The sequence below is a fragment of the Astyanax mexicanus genome, chromosome 8, assembly GCF_023375975.1.
Source record: "Astyanax mexicanus isolate ESR-SI-001 chromosome 8, AstMex3_surface, whole genome shotgun sequence".
Taxonomy (NCBI): Eukaryota; Metazoa; Chordata; class Actinopteri; order Characiformes; family Acestrorhamphidae; genus Astyanax; species Astyanax mexicanus.
In genome coordinates this window covers 4,127,631-4,148,691 of record NC_064415.1, presented here as the reverse complement: position 1 = coordinate 4,148,691, position 21,061 = coordinate 4,127,631, and the positions used below count along the sequence as shown (strand labels likewise).

The following is a 21,061-nucleotide window of genomic DNA, read 5'->3' as shown; positions in this document are numbered from 1 at the left end:
TTTTGTTAGTCTGAAGAGTAAGAGATAACATAAAACACTCTTTGGCTCGATTTATCCTCCACAACTGATCACACTCGCTGCTAATTTTAACAGCCTATAATGGTGGAATTGTTATTTCAGCAGTAAAATATCTGTTCTTGACTGGAAACTCTCGGTGCAGCACTTTCCCTGTGGATCTCATTCTCATGCGGAACAATCGCAGAGCTGCTTATTATAAACACATACTATCATTTACATTTATTACTGTTAATTTACATGTATTTGCAAGCTGGTGAGGTTCAAATCGAAAAAGCAAACGGGAAATGAAAAGTAAATCACCAGCAGATAGCACCAGTCTTCCTTTGAGTTTCCCCTTTATTTTGACACTAAAAGCGCTGTCCACATCAAAAATTGAATCACAATTTTTTTTCATTTTGTGTTTTCATTTATATTTTAAATATATTTTTGTCACATATGACCTGTGCTCAGGTGATAAATTAAATTGCAAATGAAGTGGTTTTATTTATTTACTTTTTTTGTCATAATATTTTCACACATGTTTGGAAAAAGAAACCGCCAAAACATGATTTGCTTTTTCATTTCAGTTTTATTTTTGGCAGGATTTACCTCCTATAGTAAAGTGTCTCAATAATGGTCAATAAGAGCAGGATAGTCCTTTTACCAGAACCTGCAAAAACAGAAATCAGGTCAAAAGGATCAGACATGAACACATAATCATGATAATCTCTTTTTTACACACACACACAATCAGACAATGAAAACAACCAGAAGCAGCAGAAATCCCATTAAGTCCTCATTCTCTCTCTGACTAAAACACGCTGAGCGCAGTATCACACAAGGTGTTTCAGAATCAAATAAACTACGACCTAAACCACACCCACTCCCATATCAAACACTCCACACCTCAGACACACTGTTGGAATGGGAATCTTTTCATGATCAAATATTAAAAAAAAAGTTATCTGTTGTAATAAAAATATAAACACAGTCTGAAATGTGATTCATTTTAAATGATAAATTCTAAGAGTTAGATATTCTCATTGGACTGGAAAAGGCAGTGAAGTTCATCCAGTGTTTAAACGTTAAACAGGTTGGACTGAAGCTGAAACAACATTCCTAGTTGTTTCTTCTGCATGTCGGTCAAACACCTCCTTCCTTTTTAACAGGAAATTCTTGGCCAGACTGTCTTGTAACCCAGACTCCCAAATCAATATTCTACTAATCTACTAAACACAATATTTACATAACAAGTACTCATTAGTATTTATAACACACACAAACAAATTAAGCTGTATCTGGTCACTTTACTGAATATCCCAAAACAATACAACCCCACCCAATCTCTATTAAATATATTTATTCACTTCTCTTTCAGGACTCTAGATCACTCTCTAACACAACATTATATTTGTAAGGGTTTGTAGGCTGCACTGGACAAGAACTGAACTTTAAAACACTGTAGATGTTCAACAACTGTGTGTGCGTGTTTCTGAGACAGTAACTCAGTAACTCACTGTAGTATCTCCAGTTTAAAGTGTGGATCCTTCTGTAGATCAGAGAGCAGCTTCTTTCCTAATTCTCCAGGATTATTGTATCTCAAATTCAGTTCTCTCAGGTGTGAGGGGTTTGATTTCAGAGCTGAAGCTAAAGAAGCACAGCCTTCTCCTGTAATACTGCAATTATTCAACCTGCAGAGAGAAGACAAAAATACATCAGACGAGTGTAGTTATATTCTCACACTAGGAGAGTAAAAAACAACTGATTCAGATCAGACACAAGAACAAAGATCTGATTTAAAATGAAAAAGTGCTTCAGTGATTACAAATCAATGCACACATCAACATAATCCACTGCTGAGTGTGAGTCTGTATGTGTATGTATCTAGTCGATGTGTGTTTTTGTGTGTGTGTATAATGTGGATGCAGCAGAACAGTAACAGGTAAAGGTAGTGTTAGCAGCTTCTTCCAGAGTTCAATACTCCACACTTCTATCCAACTAAAGACAATAAATAAACTCTCTGTGACTTTTATTACAAGAACATTTACTCCTACAGTGTTAAAGAAAATCTTGTGTTCAAACACATGATACCATGGAACTAAAAACACTAAAATCAGCAGGATTTTTACAGAAATAGGGTTTATGATAGAGTCATCAGCTACGTTTAGGGAGTCAAATTTTCTTTATTTTTCTGATCTGCTAACTATGTGTCTCTACATTCAATGAAATCATGATCTACAGATCAGATATAAAAATCTGATCCGTCACTAAAGATACATTTTCTTAATGTCCGCTTTGACTTTTTCTCAGACAACCTCGGCACCATGAGTGACGAACATGGTGAAAGACATTACCAAGATGGAGAAACGGATTTCAGGTGAGTGGAATCCATCTATGTCTATTGTTGGATCCTCAGTGATTACAAAAGAAAGTCTGTGGCAAAAAAAAAATTGTATTGTTTCCTTATGCCAACATTGTCATTATAGAGTATGCAGCAAGACACGTGACAATGCCAAATGAATATCCCAATTTTCTATTAAAGGGGTACATGACACAGACACCATAAAAATGTTTTAAAATCTCCTTGATTCACTAAAATGTGGATTTATGTAATGTTGAAGCTAAAGATGAAAAAAGAAGTATGAAAACCATTAAAGAAGAGTTTTTTGTTAGAAACAAATTAGGAAGATGCAGAACCGTTTTAATACTATTTTTCTGAGATCATTCGATTTTTACTCCTGCAAATGAAAAATCAGGATTATACTATTGTACTTGGTCTTTTAAACTATTTCATGTTTACATATTAATTAAAATAGTGAGAAATGCATTACAAGTTTTCTAGTGCAGCTTTAACTCACACATTCAATTACATCTGCTCTGTAAGTATGAAAAGTGTGTTTTTTTACGGAGTCAGACTATTTATAAATCTGAGGTTACTGAATGAACACACAATGCAGATGTAGCCAGAACCCTAAACCAATATCACATTTAACTATCAACATTTAACTGTTTAACTGCTGTTTCATTATGATCTTACTCCAGTTTCTCCAGTTTACAGTGTGAACTTTTCAGTCCAGCAGAGAGCAGCTTCACTCCTGAGTCCTGCAGATTATTATTATTCAGGTTCAGTTCTCTCAGAGTTGAGGAGTTTGAGCTGAGAGCTGAGGCCAGAGCTGCACAGCTTTCCTCTGACAGATCACACCCAGCCAGCCTGAGAGAGAAATAATAATCCATTAGAAACACTGATATTTAAAACTCACAAACACACTTAGTTTGTGGGGTATGTGTAGTAAGTATATTTTTAAGATAATTATGCTTAATTCCAGCAAATTTCTGTATCTAATATATAAAGTGTCTCTATTGTGTAGAACAGATCATGTAAGAATATAATTATAAGATTATTTAGTCAATTAAAGTGAGTGAATCTGAACATGTTTAACACAGTAGTCTGAAAATTAGATAATGTACTGGGAGTAGAGAAGGCTATGCCATCCATAATCATCCACAAGTATACAAGTAATCCTCGAGAGAAAAAAGTGCCTTTTTACTACTTTGCCATGTGTCAAGAAAGGCTTTTAATTTTTCTAAGATAGTGTGCCCAAGAGTTTTCTTGCCCTGGGTAATTCTTTACCTTTTTTCTTTCGTGTATTACTCTTGTGGATGCTTATGGATAGGCTTATATTTTCCAGAGGATTTTCTCTTCATAAAAAACTTTCTCTATATCTTCTGAAGTTTGCTGAGTGGATTTTTGTGCTGGTACACTGGTTGCTGTAGGACTGTAGCAGACAGACAACTCTCAAACAATGTCCTAGTATTCATACTGTGAGCTGTGATTAGTTTACATTCTGACATTTTTTAGCTGTTATAAATAGCAAAAGACCTACAAATGAATGTCTAGCAATTATAACTAACAATGTAGATTATGATGCTGCTGGTGTCTCATAAACTATTTCAAAATTTATTGATTAATGGACCAATAGGAATTCTCCAGAATATACTGAAATTAATTATTTTTACATTGACTTCTTGTAAAGTTGATGTTTTGGAGATACCTGTTTTTCACTGGACAGCAACAGTATACCTAATTATTACCTGATTATTATCATAGAATATACATAATTCTCACAGAAAATAACACACTGAGGTTGAGGTAATCATGCAGATCTGCACATTATTCCTGGGAAAGTTAATATAATATCCCTTAAGGTTTACTAGTGCATGTTGTGGGGTCCTTGAGAAACAATAAAAAAAAATCTGTAACTTAATTCATAGTTTTTGTGTATGAGTGTGTGCATGTATGTGTGAGAGTGCAAAAAAGAAAACGACTGTGTGTGAGTGTGATGATGTACCCCAGTTTCTCCAGTTTACAATGTGGATTCTCCAGTCCAGCAGAGAGCATCTTCACTCCTGAATCCTGCAGTTTATTATTACCCAGGTTCAGATCTCTCAGAGTTGAGGAGCTTGAGCTGAGAGCTGAGGTCAGAGCTGCACAGCTATACTCTGACAGATTACACTCCCACAGCCTGAGAGGGACATCATAATCCAATAAAATGTTTTTTATGAAGGTGTAGTAAGCATATTATCCAGATAATTGTGCTTTATTGCTTTTTACATTTTGTTCATTAACATTTGACATAACAAGTTTTGACATTAAAATGTATCTAGTAAATATGTATGTTCTGTAAAACAGTTCTTGTAAGAATATTATAAGATTCAGCGTATTAAAGTGAATGAAGCTGAACGTGTTTTCCTTCCTTTATTATGAAAAATGATGCATGAATATGCATACCCATAAACCATCTCACTACACAAACACACAGGGCACCTATCCTTTTTTTGTATTTAGCTGTAGTGAATGGGCTGTATAGTGACTTTATCAATAACCTATAATTAGACTGACCAAAAGAGCCACTGTTGCTCCCTGGGGGTGATGTGTTATTTTTATTTTGATTATTTTCCCTTTTATCAGATTTCTGTTACTCTGCTTTGTGACAATGGGCCCTATCCAACACCATGCACAAGGCACGTCACGATGCTCATTGCTATGTTACACCCTGCCAACAGTCTATTTTCACACCTTGTGTCGTTGGAATTTACAAGTATATCACATAAAACTTCATGAGTAGGAGATCATCAATTAATCAGTATAAAACAGTAAAATAGAAAAGAAAATACTCACCATGCTTTTCTGGATACTTTGATTACCGGCATCAACCTCAAAAGACATTCCTCTGACCTGTCATATTTATTCAGGTCAAACTCCTCCAGCTCCTCTTCTGAATTCAGCATCATAAACGCCACAGCCGACCACTGAGAAGGAGAGAGCTTAACTCCACTGAGACTTCTGGAACCTCCTCTGTTCAGGTATGTTTGGACTTCCTGCACTAGAGAATGATCATTCAGTTCATTCAGACATTGAAACAGGCTGATTGTTTTCTCTGGAGATGGATTCTCCCTGATCTTCTGCTTGATGTGCTCCACTACTTCCTCTTTGCTGTAAGAGATATTTCCTGTCTGGGTCAGAAGACCTCGTAAGAGAGTCTGATTGGACTCCAGTAAAAGACCCAGAAGGAAGCGTAGAAAAAGGTCCAGGTTTCCGTTCTCACTCTGTAAGGCCTTGTCCACGGCGCTCTTCAGGAAGTCAGACATTGTTCCCTTTTTAAAGAAACCAATTAATCCACCTTGTTTCTGTTGCAGCACATTTCTGTTGCTGGAGATGAAGGACAGAAATGCATATAAAGCAGCCAGAAACTCCTGAACACTCAGATGCACAAAGCTGAACACTGTCCCCAGGTGCAGCCCAAACTCCTGTCTGAAGATCTGGGTGCACACTCCTGAGTACACGGACACTTCTCTGACATCAATGCCACACTCTCTCAGGTCTTCCTCATAGAAGATCAGGTTTCCTTTCTCCAGCTGTTGGAAAGCCAGTTTTCCCAGAGCCAGAATAATCTCTCTAGTCTGGTCAAGATCAGCGTCACTTTTTCTTTGGTACTTCTGGCTGCGGTGTTTGATCTGAAAGATAAGGAAGTGTGTGAACATTTGAGTCAGAGTCTTGGGGATCTCTCCTCCCTCTGCTTCACCCAACATCCTCTCTAGAACAGTGGCTGAGATCCAGCAGAAGACTGGGATGTGGCACATGATGTAGAGGCTTCTGGAGGACTTCATGTGTGTAATGATTCTTTCAGCAAGGCTCTGATCACTGATCCTTTTCCTGAAGTATTCCTCTTTCTGAGGGTCACTGAACCCTCGTACCTCTGTTACCTGGTCAATACAGTCAGGAGGAATCTGATTGGCTGCAGCTGGTCGAGTAGTTATCCATAGGAGAGCAGAGGGAAGCAGGTTCCCCTGGATGAGGTTTGTCAGCAGAACATCCACTGAGGCTGACTGTGTTACATCAGACACTCTCTCATTGTTCTGGAAATCTAGAGGAAGTCGACATTCGTCCAGACCATCAAAGATGAACATGACTCTGTAGTGATGATAATCTCCTGGTCTTAATACTTTTGAGTCTTTAAAAAATTGATAAAGAAGATCCACCAGACTGAGTGATTTAGTTTTCATCAGATTCAGCTCTCTAAAAGGAAGTGGAAATATGAAGAGAACATCCTGGTTGGCTTTTCCTTCAGCCCAGTCCAGAATGAACTTCTGCACAGAGACAGTTTTTCCAATTCCAGCAACTCCTTTAGTCAGCACAGTTCTGATGGACTGGTCTTTAAAGAGGTCGTTACATTTGATGGGTGTCTCCTGTGTTGCTGGTCTCCTGGATGCTGCTTCAATCTGTCTGACCTCATGTTCATTATTGACCTCTCCACTCCCTCCCTCTGTGATGTACAGCTCTGTGTAGATCTCATTCAGAAGGGTGGAGGTTCCAGGATTTGAGATTCCTTCATTGATTTTCTTAAAATTTTCCTTTAGAGCAGATTTCAGGTTTTTTTGACAAAATGGGGCCAGTTCTAATAAAAAGATAAAGTGATAGAGTGAAAGAAGTGATATCATCAAACACTACTGCAATTAAAAAATGCATGGATTTTAACATGAACTATCTTTGAAGCCTGTTCACACAAATATCTTAAGTAAAATTAAAGAAAAATCTGTTATTGCAGAGAGCATGCTAAAAAGTTCTATTAATATGTGCATTGTGGTGCAGTTTCTTTTCAGAGTAAATTAATCTGGTGATTTCAGTGCAGATTCTGTTTGTGCTCTTGTTCTAATTCTAATTCTGCATTTACTGTGTTTAACAATGAAGACTGAGTTTAAGAGTTGAGGTCCAGTCGAGGGCTACTCAGAACTGATTCGCTCTAATTGGGTTTGCCCCCATAAAATCCTAAGATTCACATTTAACATCCTTTAATGTGCATGAGAGCAAAACTTTGCCAGTTTTTCTCTTGAGCTCCAGCTCCTCTGCTCCAACCCAATAGGAACAATATTGCTTTCAATTTTAAAGAGAAAATCTTAAAGACTGCTGCTTTAATGTACACAAAGAGTAATATATACATGAGGTTTGGGTGGAAAGATTAATTTGATAAATGTAATTACTGTTTAAATGCAAAATGTAAAATTAGATAATGGAGATTGTACATCATTACATATAGCTGCCAGAGGGAATTTCAGTAGGCTTGTGTTTCTTGTGTTAAGAAACCTGTAAAGAACATTTTATGTTACAGTTTATATTTACATATTGACTTTTGCACCATGTTCCATATAAATGCAGCTTGTAAGTTTGAACTTTTTGTTTCTTATACTGGTTTTATAAAAGTACAGTTTTGCACAGTTTTGACTCCCTTGACAATAAAAGTAAAAAAAAAAACGTTATATTTGATAGCTAAAAAGGGACGTCCGATACTATTTTAGCAAATCTAAAAATTAAAGCTTTAAAAGTCTAATGATTTGACGAATATGATTCAATTTTTTTACAATATCAGACCAGCCCTATATAACCCTAATCTCTTACTGGTCTGCAGTGTGTTAGCGAGGTCTGTCTGGTTCATGATCTTCAGAACGTGCAGTGTGATCTTCAGCGCCCCCTCTCTGACAGCGCTCTGATCCTCCTCATCCTCCTCCTCGCTCCCAGAGCATGCTGGGTAATCCAGACTCTTCAGGATCTTCTCAAACCTCTTCAGCTGCTTCTTTACCAGAGAGATGACTTTCTGCTCCAGCTCCTGATTAAACACATGGTTTAAAAACGGGCCCTGTTAGTCAGCGCTGAGACTTTAAATTGTATTGGTCCGACCATGATGATATTTATATCTAATTATTATGTGATAATATTTAGCAGTTACTTGATAAAAAAAACACTTGATAAAATGTAAGTGTTCCAGAGAACATATTTATAAAACCATTCGACTTTATTTAAATATAAGTTTATAAGTTATTTATTTTCAGTTTAGGAAAACACTGCATTGTTTAAGTCATGAAATAAAAGTGTAATAGAAAAACAGAACCATCAAGAGGAGTGAAAATTCAGCTTTCCTATGAATCTTGAGCTTAAAATACAACCCATGAAAACCTTTGACTTTCTGACCATGTTTGAACACAAGGACATATGAATAAAGAAGCCTATAACTATCCAAAAATAATATAACAGGGCCTACAGGTAGCACCGCCCACAGCTGATCTCAAGGTACAACATCTACCATTAGAAAGAGTCTGCATAAAACACTTATAGAACAAAACACTTGCAGAAAAAAACATCAGGGTAAACCCAAAGTACTCTAGAGAACACCTAGGCCAGGACATTTTGAACAGTGTGCTGTGCAGAGACCAAAGTCCAAAGTTGAATCCAGTGAATGACTGATAGTCATGTATAGCACAACCCAAGCAAAGTTTTTGAAAACAAGAACATCATTCCAACTATGAAGCATGGTGGTGGAAATGTCATGGTTTGGGGCTGCTTTATTGCAGCAGGGCCTGGCAAGCTCTCCATCATAAATCTACTATGAATTCTTCACTGTATTAGACCAACCAAGGAATGGTTTAAAAGAAATCATATCCCAGATCCTAATTCAATTGTGGGGTGATTTAATACGAGCTGTACATGGAAGTACCTCCTCAAAACATCACACAGCTGAAAGAATTCCGCATGGAGGAGTGGGTAATACTTTCTCTCAGTCGATGGCTGGTAGATTATAGCTTATAGGAAATGTCTAATTAAGATTATTTTAGCCAAATGGGGAAATGGCAGCTATTAGGGCATAGGGTGTTTTTTGGCCTTTACAATTTATGTTTAAAAGTAATTTTGTCAGTTTTGTTTAGTTTTATAATCTCCATTTCTCAATACTCTTTGAATGTCTATATATTAATTAACATTTTTTCACATGACTGTAGCTCCAATATTACTTAGAGTTACAACACACATACAAACACACCTTGAATATGACCTCCATATTTCTTCTGCTGATGTTTGATGCCTCCTGCTGGATTCTGTTGGTAAATATAACACAATGTTTTATAGGTAGAATTTTATGGACAGATAATGAACTTCACCCATTATAAAAAGTTATGACAAAATCTAACCAAACATTTGTGTTGATTGTCATTTGCTGATCTGCCAGCTTGATAAAATTGATAAATGCAGCATTTATTACGGCTGATACCTTCTAGAATAGACGTTTATAAATATTTATGTATGTTTGTGTCAGGTATCATGAAGCGCATATGTAGGTGTTATGTATTCTCCTTAACAGTGACCTAAAGTAAAGTGTTACCAAACGATCTTTACCTCATTTCAGAACAAGATTCCTCCTTTCTGAATGTTAGAGGAGTGTGCATTGAGGCGTCACTCTTCATGGACACACAGCTGGGTTCAGGAGACTCTGCTTTCTCTCTCTGAATCTCACTAAAATATTCAAATGATATGACAAAGTCATAAATACAGTTAATTATATTTATATTTTTGAGCTTAAACTGTATAAATGATACTCCTTCATTAAGGTAAAGTTTGGGGTTGACAGTAGTTAATTACTGATTATCTGCATGTAAAATTATGAAACAAACAAAAAGTTAAATGCAATTTGTATTTTTATTATTTTAAATCTGTTAGACGCTTTACTCCCTTCAACCGTTCACTCTTCTAGATCACCAAATAACATCTTTTTATCTTTTTCTTTAGAGTCACATTATTCTTACCTGAGATTTTATTAATCTGTCTTTTGAGTGATCACTCTTCAAGGACAAGCAATCACATTATTCTCTCACCTTTTAGCTTCCAGTGTGTCCTGTTCCCCAGAGACACTCCTTTTAGAGCTCATCTTCCTCCTTCAGATTACACACACACACACACACACACACACACACACACACACAAAGTAATCAAGTCTACTGACTCCACTTAGATCTGAAGTTCTAGCCTTAGTAAATTGTTGTTGTTTTTTTAGATTATTACCTTTTAGGACGTTTTCTCTGAATGTTGTTTTTGATCCTCTTTCCAAGACGCCACAGATGTTGTTACTTTCTCTTCAAACCAGATGAACTGGTTTAGTTCCACAGGAGAATGTGCTGAAAGAAAAACTGGAAACACAGCTTTCACTCAAGTGTCTCTGGTGGTGGATTTTTAATGTAAATATTAATCACTCATGTGTGGATCATATCAGTAAACTCTATTCTATAATCTATATTTTGGTCTGAGCTCCCCACATCTCCCATTCTAAGTCAGGCCCAAGAAATCCAGCCCGATTCGGCCCGAGCCTGTTCTGCACGAGCCTGACCCGAACCACCCCCTAAACTGTCATTCAAAGTTATGAGCTCAGAAACTTAACAGTAACATAAACAGTTTAGTCACAGACACTGTTTCATGCGCATATTTTAGTGACACTGGCAGGACCAGGTCTTTAAGCTTCCCATATGTTCACCTTTTACATATGCGGTTTCCATTTATGATAAAACAGACTGAAGATCTGCAAATTGTCAATCAGTGTCCTGTTTAAGAAACATCACAAACCTCATATAACAAGACATAAAAACCAAAGAAATATAAACTTGTTCAAGCTATACTTTCTGCATTATGTCTTTATTTTTTTTTGCTACAAATGTTCAAATACAGATGATTTCTAAGTATCATAATAATGAAGTAATCAGACTTGACCAAGGGTGCATTTCCTTGGAGGCTGACGGAATGTTATTGAGAAATCAATAAACACAATTCCACAGTGCATCATAACTTTGACTTGATATGGTTTATATAAAACCCATACAGTCATCCTGAGCCAGTAAAATGTTTATTTCCTTTATTCATGACTGGTATTGACTGCATTTGTGTTCCTTTGGTTGCAATAAGCTCTGCTGTGTACTGCACGCACATAAATTCCAATTTGTGGGGAAATGACCGCACAGACTGGTACAGCCACAATATTCTATATTATTAGTACTACTATCACAATTATCCTCAATTTTTTGTAGCAGTCTGAATTACTATTGTATATTAATACAGCCTAAATAAACAAAAGGGGAACAAGAGATCAGTAACGTAAAGTAACGTTAGAACAACTCAGGAGAAGTTTAAACAATAGGGATTGGAAATGCGATATTAAACGCTACAACATTAATTACAGCAGAATGATTATCTGAACGGGTTTTACCGCTCGCGCTTAACCGGAGCGAGCTCGCGCTGTAGAAACGGCCAGGGGGCGGAGTCAGAGTCCGAGCCCGCTCATGCCTGCTTCTCATTGGTCGAAATCTCCTTCCAGTGAAAATAAAAAGATTATATAAATCTGTTATATACAATCTGTACACTGACTACTTTACACTGTATCAAAGTGTCATATTTTCAGTGTTTCCCATGAGAAGTTACAAAAAAATATTTACAGAAATGTAAATGGTGTATTCACTTCTGTGAGATACTGTATATTGGCATGTGCTGCACTTTGTATATTTAAGCATGATTAATTACACTGTTTTTAATGAAATGTGCAGTTGGTCTGTGTTCTCTAAGCAGTAAGCACTGATGATATTAACAATATAGTTGTATCACAATAATATAACTGACCACAATACAAAAAATATTGTCATATTGCCCACCTCTAATATTTATTATTTGATGTCAAAATTAATTAGTATTTCCTGATGGATGAATAGAAATGCTCGGAAATAACTTGTATGAATAAAATCTTTTTACACTGACTTATATTAAAAGTAAATATGTTATTAAACCACAACTGAACACTCTCGTCACTATTACACTCTTTGGCTCGATTTCTCCACCACAACTGAACACTCTCGTCACTAATTTAATTTAAATAAAAATGTTGAATAAATAAGTTATATAAGGTATAATAAATTACAATTAACAGCATTAAACATTAAACAGATTTTTCAAATACATAAACAGCACCATTGTTTAGAGTGTAATAATGATCATTTTTAGAACTTCAGTAATTATTAGTAATATTATTTCAGAGATTAAGAATTAAGAATAAAAATCACACCACATCACATGATGCCATAATAAACTATTAAAAAGTGCAGTGTCACTATGTGTTCAGAATGTGAATGTTATCCATATAGTTACCAAAAAGCATCCTAGAAGTCAAAGAGATAAATATGGTTAACTTTACAATAAATATAGTTACTATGAAAAGCTTAACAGCCACAGTAATAATGAACAGTAGTAATAGTTAATATGTAATTATGCATATTTAACACTAGGTGCCACAATATTTCAAATGAATGCAGAAAAAAATAGTTTGAAATGACAAATTGTCAACCTCTATGTGCTTTTTATTTACGTTGTTTATTGTTGGATGAATGTGTTTTCACAGATTTATATAAAAATAGAAGATGTAACAAGAGAAACTGTATAGTAGTGTTGTAGCACGGACCGGTTTGAATGTGACACGCTGCACTGTGCTGTAGTGATGCTGAATGGAAGCAAGCTGTCATTAAAGAGTTTTAAGAGTTTATATAAGTTGTATAGTTTATATAACTCCTTTATTTGTTATGCTAGTCTGAAGAGTAAGAGATAGCATAAAACACTCTTTGTTTCGTTTTCTCCTCCACAACTGAACACTCTCGCTGCTGTAAACACTTTGGCTCGAACCTTTAATCCACAGCTGCTCCTATACTGTAAATAATGGTTCACTCCAGATCCTGAAATATAGAAACACCTGATGGTCAGAAGCATTGGAGTTTAATGAAGTCTGTGGACGATAGCAGAGTTGAAACTGAACAGTCCAATAATACAGGAATAAACTACACTGTAATTAAATTATACATTACATGATAATTATTCCTAATCCACATAAACACAGAAATATAACAAAACAGAATCAATGTGTAATAAAATAACCAAACTAAACTAAAGCAGCAGCATTTTCACATTGTTGGTTAAACCCTGTGTGCTGTATGGAAAGTTGATGCAATATAAAATACAGAATATAAAAGTGTACTATACTGTATGTGTAGATTCAGAGCTCTCTAAACCAGATTCCACACCACATTTTATACCACAGCCCCTGATTTAGAGCACAGGGTATTTACCCAAGAGGGTAACACTTTATTTTAAGGAACACAAATTAGGCACTTATTAATGTCTTATTATTTGCTTAATAAAGCCTTAATTAGACATTTATAAATGATTTATTCACCACTTATTAGTCTTTATTCTGTGTAAGTGTTATTGGTGCTTAATTAGGGGTTTGTTATGTGGAAATGATTAATAATGGCTGTATTAGTTCTTATAGAGCACAATAAACAGTTATGTTAGCACCCAGTTAAGCAGGTTATTAAGCATTAACTATTAGCCAAATCATACATGTTATTAGTGTGTAATTGGTCGCAATTTGATCTATGTGAGTTTGGTAAGGTTATGGCTGTGTTGGAGTTTACTGAGTTAATCAGGGTTTAATAAGTCACTAATAGACCAAGAAGTGTACCATATTCTAAAGTGAGGTTCTGTTCATCACTAATTACACCCTAAAAAGAACTGACTAAATATTTTATCAACCTATCCCCCTCACGATGTACTTAATAAGGGTTTAATTAGTCACTAATAGAGCAAGAAGTGTACCATATTCTAAAGTGAGGTTTTGTTCATCACTAATTAGACACTAAAAAGAACTGAATAAATATTTTATCAATCAATCCCCATCACGATGTATTTAATAAGGGGTTAATTAGTCACTAATAGACCAAGAAGTGTACCATATTCTAAAGTAAGGTTCTGTTCATCACTAATTACACACTAAAAAGCGCAAAATAAACATTTAATAAGTCAATCTCCATCACAATTTAGCTAATAAGTGCTTAATAAGTCACTTATACACCAAGAAGTGTACCATATTCTAAAGTGAGGTTCTGTTCATCACTAATTAGACACTAAAAAGAACTGTGTGTTTGACTTCCCATTTACATAAGTTGAATGTCAAACAGACTAATGAAATAACAGATTTTAACACATTTATTCTCTATTGAATTCAAGCAGTTTTATTTTCTATTGGTTTAAGACTCTCAACTGTTAAATTTAAAATGTAGATTGACTGACTGACTGGCCGAATGTGCAGATACCAATATAGCTAAAATGGCAACTGTAACAGCAATGGCAACATATGAACATGACTTATCAATTATTATGTACCATTTATTACCACATATTTTGCAATGTACTATATATTGTACTTTATATTTTGGACAATACACTTCACTATGTATTCAAGAATATATATTTAATATATTACTATCAATAATACACATACCATCTATTACCACACATATCACAATTTATTTTATTATATATTTAACAATACACTTCACTATAAATTCAAGAATATATACCACCATATACTATGTATAATACAAAAACAGATAAAGGTATGCTTAAAATTCAGAAAAACATCAACATTAAAGAGTTCCATCAGTAGCACTCGTGCCGTCCCACTGGCTGTAGCTTGTGCTTTTGCAGTCTTCCAACAACAGTCTGAGACAGTGGTGAAGCCTTCCTTCCCCAGTTTCATCTTATAACAAAGGAAGAAAATGAGAAATAAACAAACAATGACCACCAGCAACACAATGCTACTTAGTTACAAGTGGGTCTGAATACTCTTAGATTAAAAACAAGTTTCAGTATTCGGAACCCACTCGTGACATGCTTAATTTAAAGGTAAACTGTGGTAGTTTAATAATGTACAGCTAAATCCTTAATACAAAATAAATTAGCATAGCTATTTCATGGGATAAAGTGAGATAGCTAGATTAGCTAATTAAAACATATCTTAAAGCTCATTTAGCTAGTAATAAATCCAACATGAAAGATAGGTTAACTAGTTATAACATAAATTAAAGCTAGGTTAGCTAGTAATAAATCCCAAATTAAAGATAGGTTAACTAGTTATAACAAATTAAAGATAGGTTAGCTAATTATAACTTATAAATGAATGCTAGGTTAGCTAGCTATAAATTATAACTTAAAGCTAGGTTAGCTAGTTCAATTAAAGCAAAGGTAGCTAGTTAACTTAAAGCTAAGCTAGCTAGTTAAATTAAAGTTAGATTAGCTACTTAAATGAAGTTAGGTTAGCTAGTTAAATTAAAGCTTGGTTAGTTAGTTAAATTAAAGTTAGGTTAGCCAGTTAAATTAAAGCTTGGTTAGATAGTTAAATTAACGTTAGGTTAGCTAGTTAAATTAAAGCTAGGCTAGATAGTTAAATTAAAGTTAGGTTAGCTAGTTAACTTAAAGTTAGGTTAGCCAGGTAAATTAAAGCTTGGTTAGATAGTTTAGGTTAGCTAGTTAAATTAAAGCTAGGCTAGATAGTTAAATTAAAGTTAGTTTAGCTAGTTAACTTAAAGTTAGGTTAGCCAGGTAAATTAAAGCTTGGTTAGCTAGTTAAATTAACGTTAGGTTGGCTAGTTAAATGAAGTTAGGTTAGCTAGTTAAATTAAAGTTAGGTTAGCTAGTTAAATTAAAGCTTGGTTAGTTAGTTAAATTAAAGCTTGGGTAGTTAGTTAAATTAAAGCTAGACTAGATAGTTAAATTAAAGCTAGGTTAGCTAGTTAAATTAAAGCTTGGTTAGATAGTTAAATTAACGTTAGATTAGCTAGTTAAATTAAAGCTAGGCTAGCTATTTAAATTAAAGTTAGTTTAGTTAAAATAAAGCTAAGCTAGCTAGTTAAATTAAAGTTAGGCTGGCTAGTTCAAATAAACCTAAGCTAGCTAGTTAAATTAAAGCTAGGCTGGTTGGTTAAAATAAAGGTAAGTTATCTAGTTATATTAAAGCTAGGCTGGCTAGTTAAATTAAAGCAATGGTAGCTAGTTAACTTAAATCTAGGTTAGCTGGTAGCTAGGTTGGCTAGTTAAACTAAAGATAAAGTAGCTAGTTAACTTAAAGCTAGGTTAGCTAGTTAAACTATAGCTAAGGTAGCAAGTTATAACTCATAATTTAAATTGTGTTGACTAAGCAGTTTAGCAAGAATGTACACCTCACTATAATTTTTGACTTCCTGTAGGCAATCACAAAGGGAAGGGGGAGGAAGGTTGGAAGTGGGTTTGCTAGAAATGTACAGCTGGGTGTCGTCCGCATAACAGTGAAACTGAATATTATATTTGTGAAAGATGTGACCCAAAGGAAGAAGGTAAATGATGAAAAGAATAGGACCAAGGACGGAACCTTGGGGAACACCAGAAGTGAGGGGAGATGGCTTAGACGTGAAAGTTTTTAGTTGGATAAACTGAGTGCGTTCAGAGAGATATGAGCTAAACCAGGCCATAGGTGTACAGGAAAAACCAATGGCTGATAGTCTTTGAAGGAGGACAGAATGAGAAATGGTGTCGAATGCTGCACTTAGATCAAGGAGGATGAGTATGGATAAGAGACCTGAGTCAGCTGCAGTCAAAAGGTCGTTAGTTATTTTGAGGAGAGCCGTTTCTGTACTATGATGGGGACGGAAACCAGATTGAAACTGCTCATAGAGGTAGTTATTTGAGAGGTGGGAGTGAACCTGGGTAGCAACTGTCTTCTCTAGGATTTTGGAAAGAAAAGGCAGATTAGAGATGGGACGAAGGTTGTTAAAATTGTTAGGATCAAGACCAGGTTTCTTTAAGATAGGGGTTACTGCAGCTGACTTTAATGACAAAGGGACAGATCCAGAGGTGAGGGAAGAGTGAATAATGGCAGTTATCATAGGCAAAATAGAAGAAAGACAAGCTTTAACCAGAGTTGTTGGGAGAGGGTCAAGTTGAGAAGTGGAAGGTTTAGATTTATGAATAAATTTTGATATATCGGAGGCAGTGGGAAGGAGAAAAGTAGTAAATGGACGAATAAGATGGGGCAATGCTGGAGATGATAAGGTAGAGGAAGTAACAGGAAGCAGTTGCTGATGAATCATATCTATTTTAGTGTTGAAAAATGACATTAATAAGTTGCAGTGGTCAACAGAGTAAAAATGTGAAGGTAAAGAATCTGGTGGGCGAAGAGTGGTGGTGACCAGAGAGAACAGGGCCCATGTGTTTCCATCACCAGCTCTAATTAATTTGGAATAATACTGGGATTTGGCTTTTTGAAGATTATCTTTATAGAGAAGAAGATGATTATGATATAAATCTTTGTGTATTGTGAGGCCAGTTTTCCTGAAGAGACGCTCCAGCTGGCGTCCTGAAGCTTTGAGCTGACGTAAGTGAGATGTGAACCAAGGGGCTGAATAATTGAAATACACAGTCCGAGTTTTTAATGGAGCCAGAGAGTCCAGGAGAGAATGAAGCCCAGTATTATAATGATAAACCAAATCGTCAGTAGTGGCTGAAGGGCAAATGTTAGGAAGATTGTCAATACCTGATACAAAAGAAGTTATGTCCAAATTTTTTATATTACGATATGTGATGTCACGTGATACTCTACTTTTAGACAGAGTAATATTGATACTGAATGAGATTAACAAATGATCAGAAACAGGAAGACTTGTGGCTGTACAGTTGTGAGGAGTTACACCTGAACAGCAAACTAAATCCAGGGTATGTCCTTTAGAATGTGTTGGGAAATTGATATGTTGATGTAATCCAAAACTGTCCAAGCAAGATGAGAAATCCTTAGTAGTGGAGTGATGCATATTGTCCATATGTATGTTAAAATCACCGAGCAGAATAATATTAGGAAAACGTGAACAGAGGAATGTCAGAAATGCTGAGAAGTCATTTATAAAATCCGAATTGGGCTTAGGAGCACGGTAAATAGTAGCTATAACAGTGGGTTTTGGGCCATGTAACTGTATGGCTACTACTTCAAACGTATGGTAAACAGGCAAAGTAAGAGTGGAGGCTTTTAGCTGTTCGCGGTATAGTATCGCGAGACCTCCTCCACGACCAGTAACACGCGGCTGACAGATGTAAACAAACCCGGCCGGTGTTAGCTCGTTCAGCTGGGAGAAGTCGCCAGGTTGTTGCCAAGTCTCTGTGAGACAAAGAAAATTTAAACTTACGGTCGAGGAGGATGTGCCGGAGGAGGAGGCTTTTACCCGTGAGAGACCGAGTATTGAAAAGCCCGACATTAACTTGGCTATAGTCCGTAGATGCAATGGAGTTAGCCGACCTAGCTATCCTAGCTAGGACGGCATGATCTGCTTTCCTACCAGAGTTTCTCCGAGGTCGGCGAGTTTTAGACCAGATGGTGTTTATAGCTGTCACGTCGTCAAGGTGGAAATTCCATCTGGACCCGCGGTGGATGTATCTGCGTTGAAAGGGCCGCACAATGTCTGGGAGAGTGTGGAGTACCGGTGGCATATGGGGCAGATGGAACCGCAGCTTAAGAAGTTCAGCAGCCGAATACTGGTGTAGGGTTGCCGCTGATCGAAACACTATAGACATTACAGCCCAGACAAGGACAACTCTTACAACCAGGTCATTATTCCACATGATGAAGGTGGCAGCAGGCAGCGTCAGGGAGCAGAGCGGTTCACGTTCAGGTAATCCCGTCAAAACACACAGTGTACTTGTTCTGGTAGAAGACTAGTTGGGAGACCAGGCATTACCACTAGCCAGATCTCTAAAAACACCAAACTCATAGAGAAACATAAAATAAAATAAAAATAAAAACAGTCCAGAGAGCAGCGGCAGCTACACGCGCCAGCGTTCACTCAACCGGAAGTCATTTAGTTCATGTGACTGTGACAAGTCAAGTCTTGGTTCTCCTCTAATTTTCTCAAACTGAACAGTGATAAATCAGAGGTTCTCCTCATTGGTTCAAAATCTGTTCTTGCAAAAGCAAATAGTTTTTCCATCCCCATTGATAATGTTTTGGTTTCTCCCTCCCCCCAGGTAAAAAGTCTTGGTGTCGTCCTTGATAGTACTTTGTCTTTTCAAACCCATATAAATAACATCACTCGGTCGGCATACTTTTATCTCCGTCATATAAACCGCCTCCGTTCCTCTCTCACTTCGGACAATACTTCCATTTTGGTTCACTCTCTGGTCACTTCCCGCCTGGACTATTGTAATTCTCTTCTGTTTGGTCTCCCCCTCAAGTCCCTTCATAAGCTACAACTGGTGCAGAATGCTGCTGCCCGTGTCATCTCTAGAACCCCATCCTTTCACCACATCAGTCCCGTTTTACAGCAGCTCCACTGGCTCCCAGTTAAATCCCGTATTGACTATAAACTTATACTTCTCACATTTAAGGCTATCCATCATCTCGCCCCTCCATATCTCACCGACCTCCTTCACATAAACAGACCTAGTCGCACTCTCAGATCTTCCTCATCTGTTAGTCTCACTGTTTTCCCAGCCCGATTGACCACCATGGGGTTAAGAGCTTTCAGCCGGTCTGCCCCCCGTCTTTGGAACTCTCTCCCATCAGACATCCGTAATATTGACTCTCTCCACATTTTCAAATCACGCCTCAAAACGCACCTGTTTAAGATAGCATACAATCTTTAGTCTGCTCCCTCATTTTATGATATTTTTAAATTGCTTCCCTATTTTTACTGTTGTTTTAATGATGTTTGTATATGTTTTCTGCTTTGTTTTCATTGTATTATGTACGGTGACCTTGAGAGTCCTGAAAGGCGCCTTTAAATAAAATGTATTATTATTATTATTATTATAATTTTTAAACTGCTAAAAAAAAAACTTAGCCTTATTATCAGCATGTGGATTCTTTAAACTGTGTTATGATGAGCTACTGTTTAAATTAAGGACTCACCTTGCCTGATAACTGTAGAAGGACTGCGTGGAGGTTTCTTTGGGTCAGAGTCAGGTATCCAGCTGGTTGACACAGTGCTCACTGCATTGGTCCCTCCGTCCAAGAAACAAGGGCAAACCATAACCTGTATATTCATTCAGTTCATTCAAACTGAGAGCCAATTTTAGCGTCTTTTTTCCGAACATCATCCAAAGCTTAGTCCCGCCCTATCGCGCTGTAACTGCTGATACTTGTTTGTCTAAATCTTCTGCTCTTGCAGTCCAATCACAGAACGCTTTTCCCCCAGAGTTGCCAGGTTCGCGGTTATCCTGTCAAATTTGGCTTGTCTGAAAACCACAGGTACATTTTTGCTTAATTTTCAAACTGAAAATGTAACAATTATGATTTAAGGAGAGGGAGGGTATTTTCAGCAGGTTACAACTGAGACACAGCACATTTACAGGAACTGTTGTATGTGGTGATTCACTCACACTGACCATAGCTAATGCTTTTTTTTCTTGCAATTATTTAAAATGATTTAAAAAATGTAATACATTATTAGCAATATAATAAAATCTAATCTAATCTAATCTAATCTAATCTAATCTAATCTAATATAATATAATATAATATAATAATATTCGTATGCCCTTATACACAAAATTAATGATAAAATCACAAAGTAAAATTAATAGACTGTATAAGTGTAATACACCTAAATATAAGATTTTGGTCTAGGTCTGTGTAATGTATGTAGCATTTGGGCAAAAAAAATAAATACATGTAATAACTTGTCAATCTTTGTTACATTCAAATTTTTAATATGCAAAATACGCAAAAATATGACTGCTTTATTTAAGTAATTGTAGATGATGGAAATGTAAATGTATTTTGTTTATTGGGTCTGTAACTGTGGACCTTTATTGGCACATTCAGGATGTATTTTAAAGCATGGTACACTTTTGTCTCTT

The 21,061-nt window shown here is 36.2% G+C and overlaps 1 protein-coding gene across 1 annotated transcript; it reads right to left on the bottom strand.

The window, feature by feature from the left end:
* Positions 1-578: 578 nt before the first annotated feature.
* LOC125803941 (NLR family CARD domain-containing protein 3-like) lies at positions 579-19,770 on the bottom strand. Its single transcript, XM_049482748.1, has 10 exons — positions 19,644-19,770; positions 18,311-18,365; positions 9,719-9,835; positions 9,366-9,420; positions 7,952-8,159; positions 5,177-6,953; positions 4,347-4,520; positions 3,035-3,208; positions 1,515-1,688; positions 579-667 (listed from the first exon to the last, which is right to left on the bottom strand). The coding sequence occupies exons 1-10, from the start codon at positions 19,768-19,770 to the stop codon at positions 658-660; spliced, it is 2,871 nt and encodes a 956-aa protein (XP_049338705.1). The 3' UTR covers positions 579-657.
* Positions 19,771-21,061: the final 1,291 nt, after the last annotated feature.

What these genes read in the sequence shown, in the direction of transcription:
- LOC125803941 (XM_049482748.1), bottom strand. Translation starts at nt 19,770, where the DNA reads ATGTCTGATGGGAGAGAGTTCCAAAGACGGGGGGCAGACCGGCTGAAA. An exon ending in GAATCTTGTTCTGAAATGAG is followed by an intron (nt 9,421 to 9,718) that starts GTAAAGATCGTT and finishes ATTTACCAACAG; the next exon opens with AATCCAGCAGGAGGCATCAA. An exon ending in TGTAAACTGGAGAAACTGGA is followed by an intron (nt 1,689 to 3,034) that starts GTAAGATCATAA and finishes TTCTCTCTGCAG; the next exon opens with GTTGAATAATTGCAGTATTA.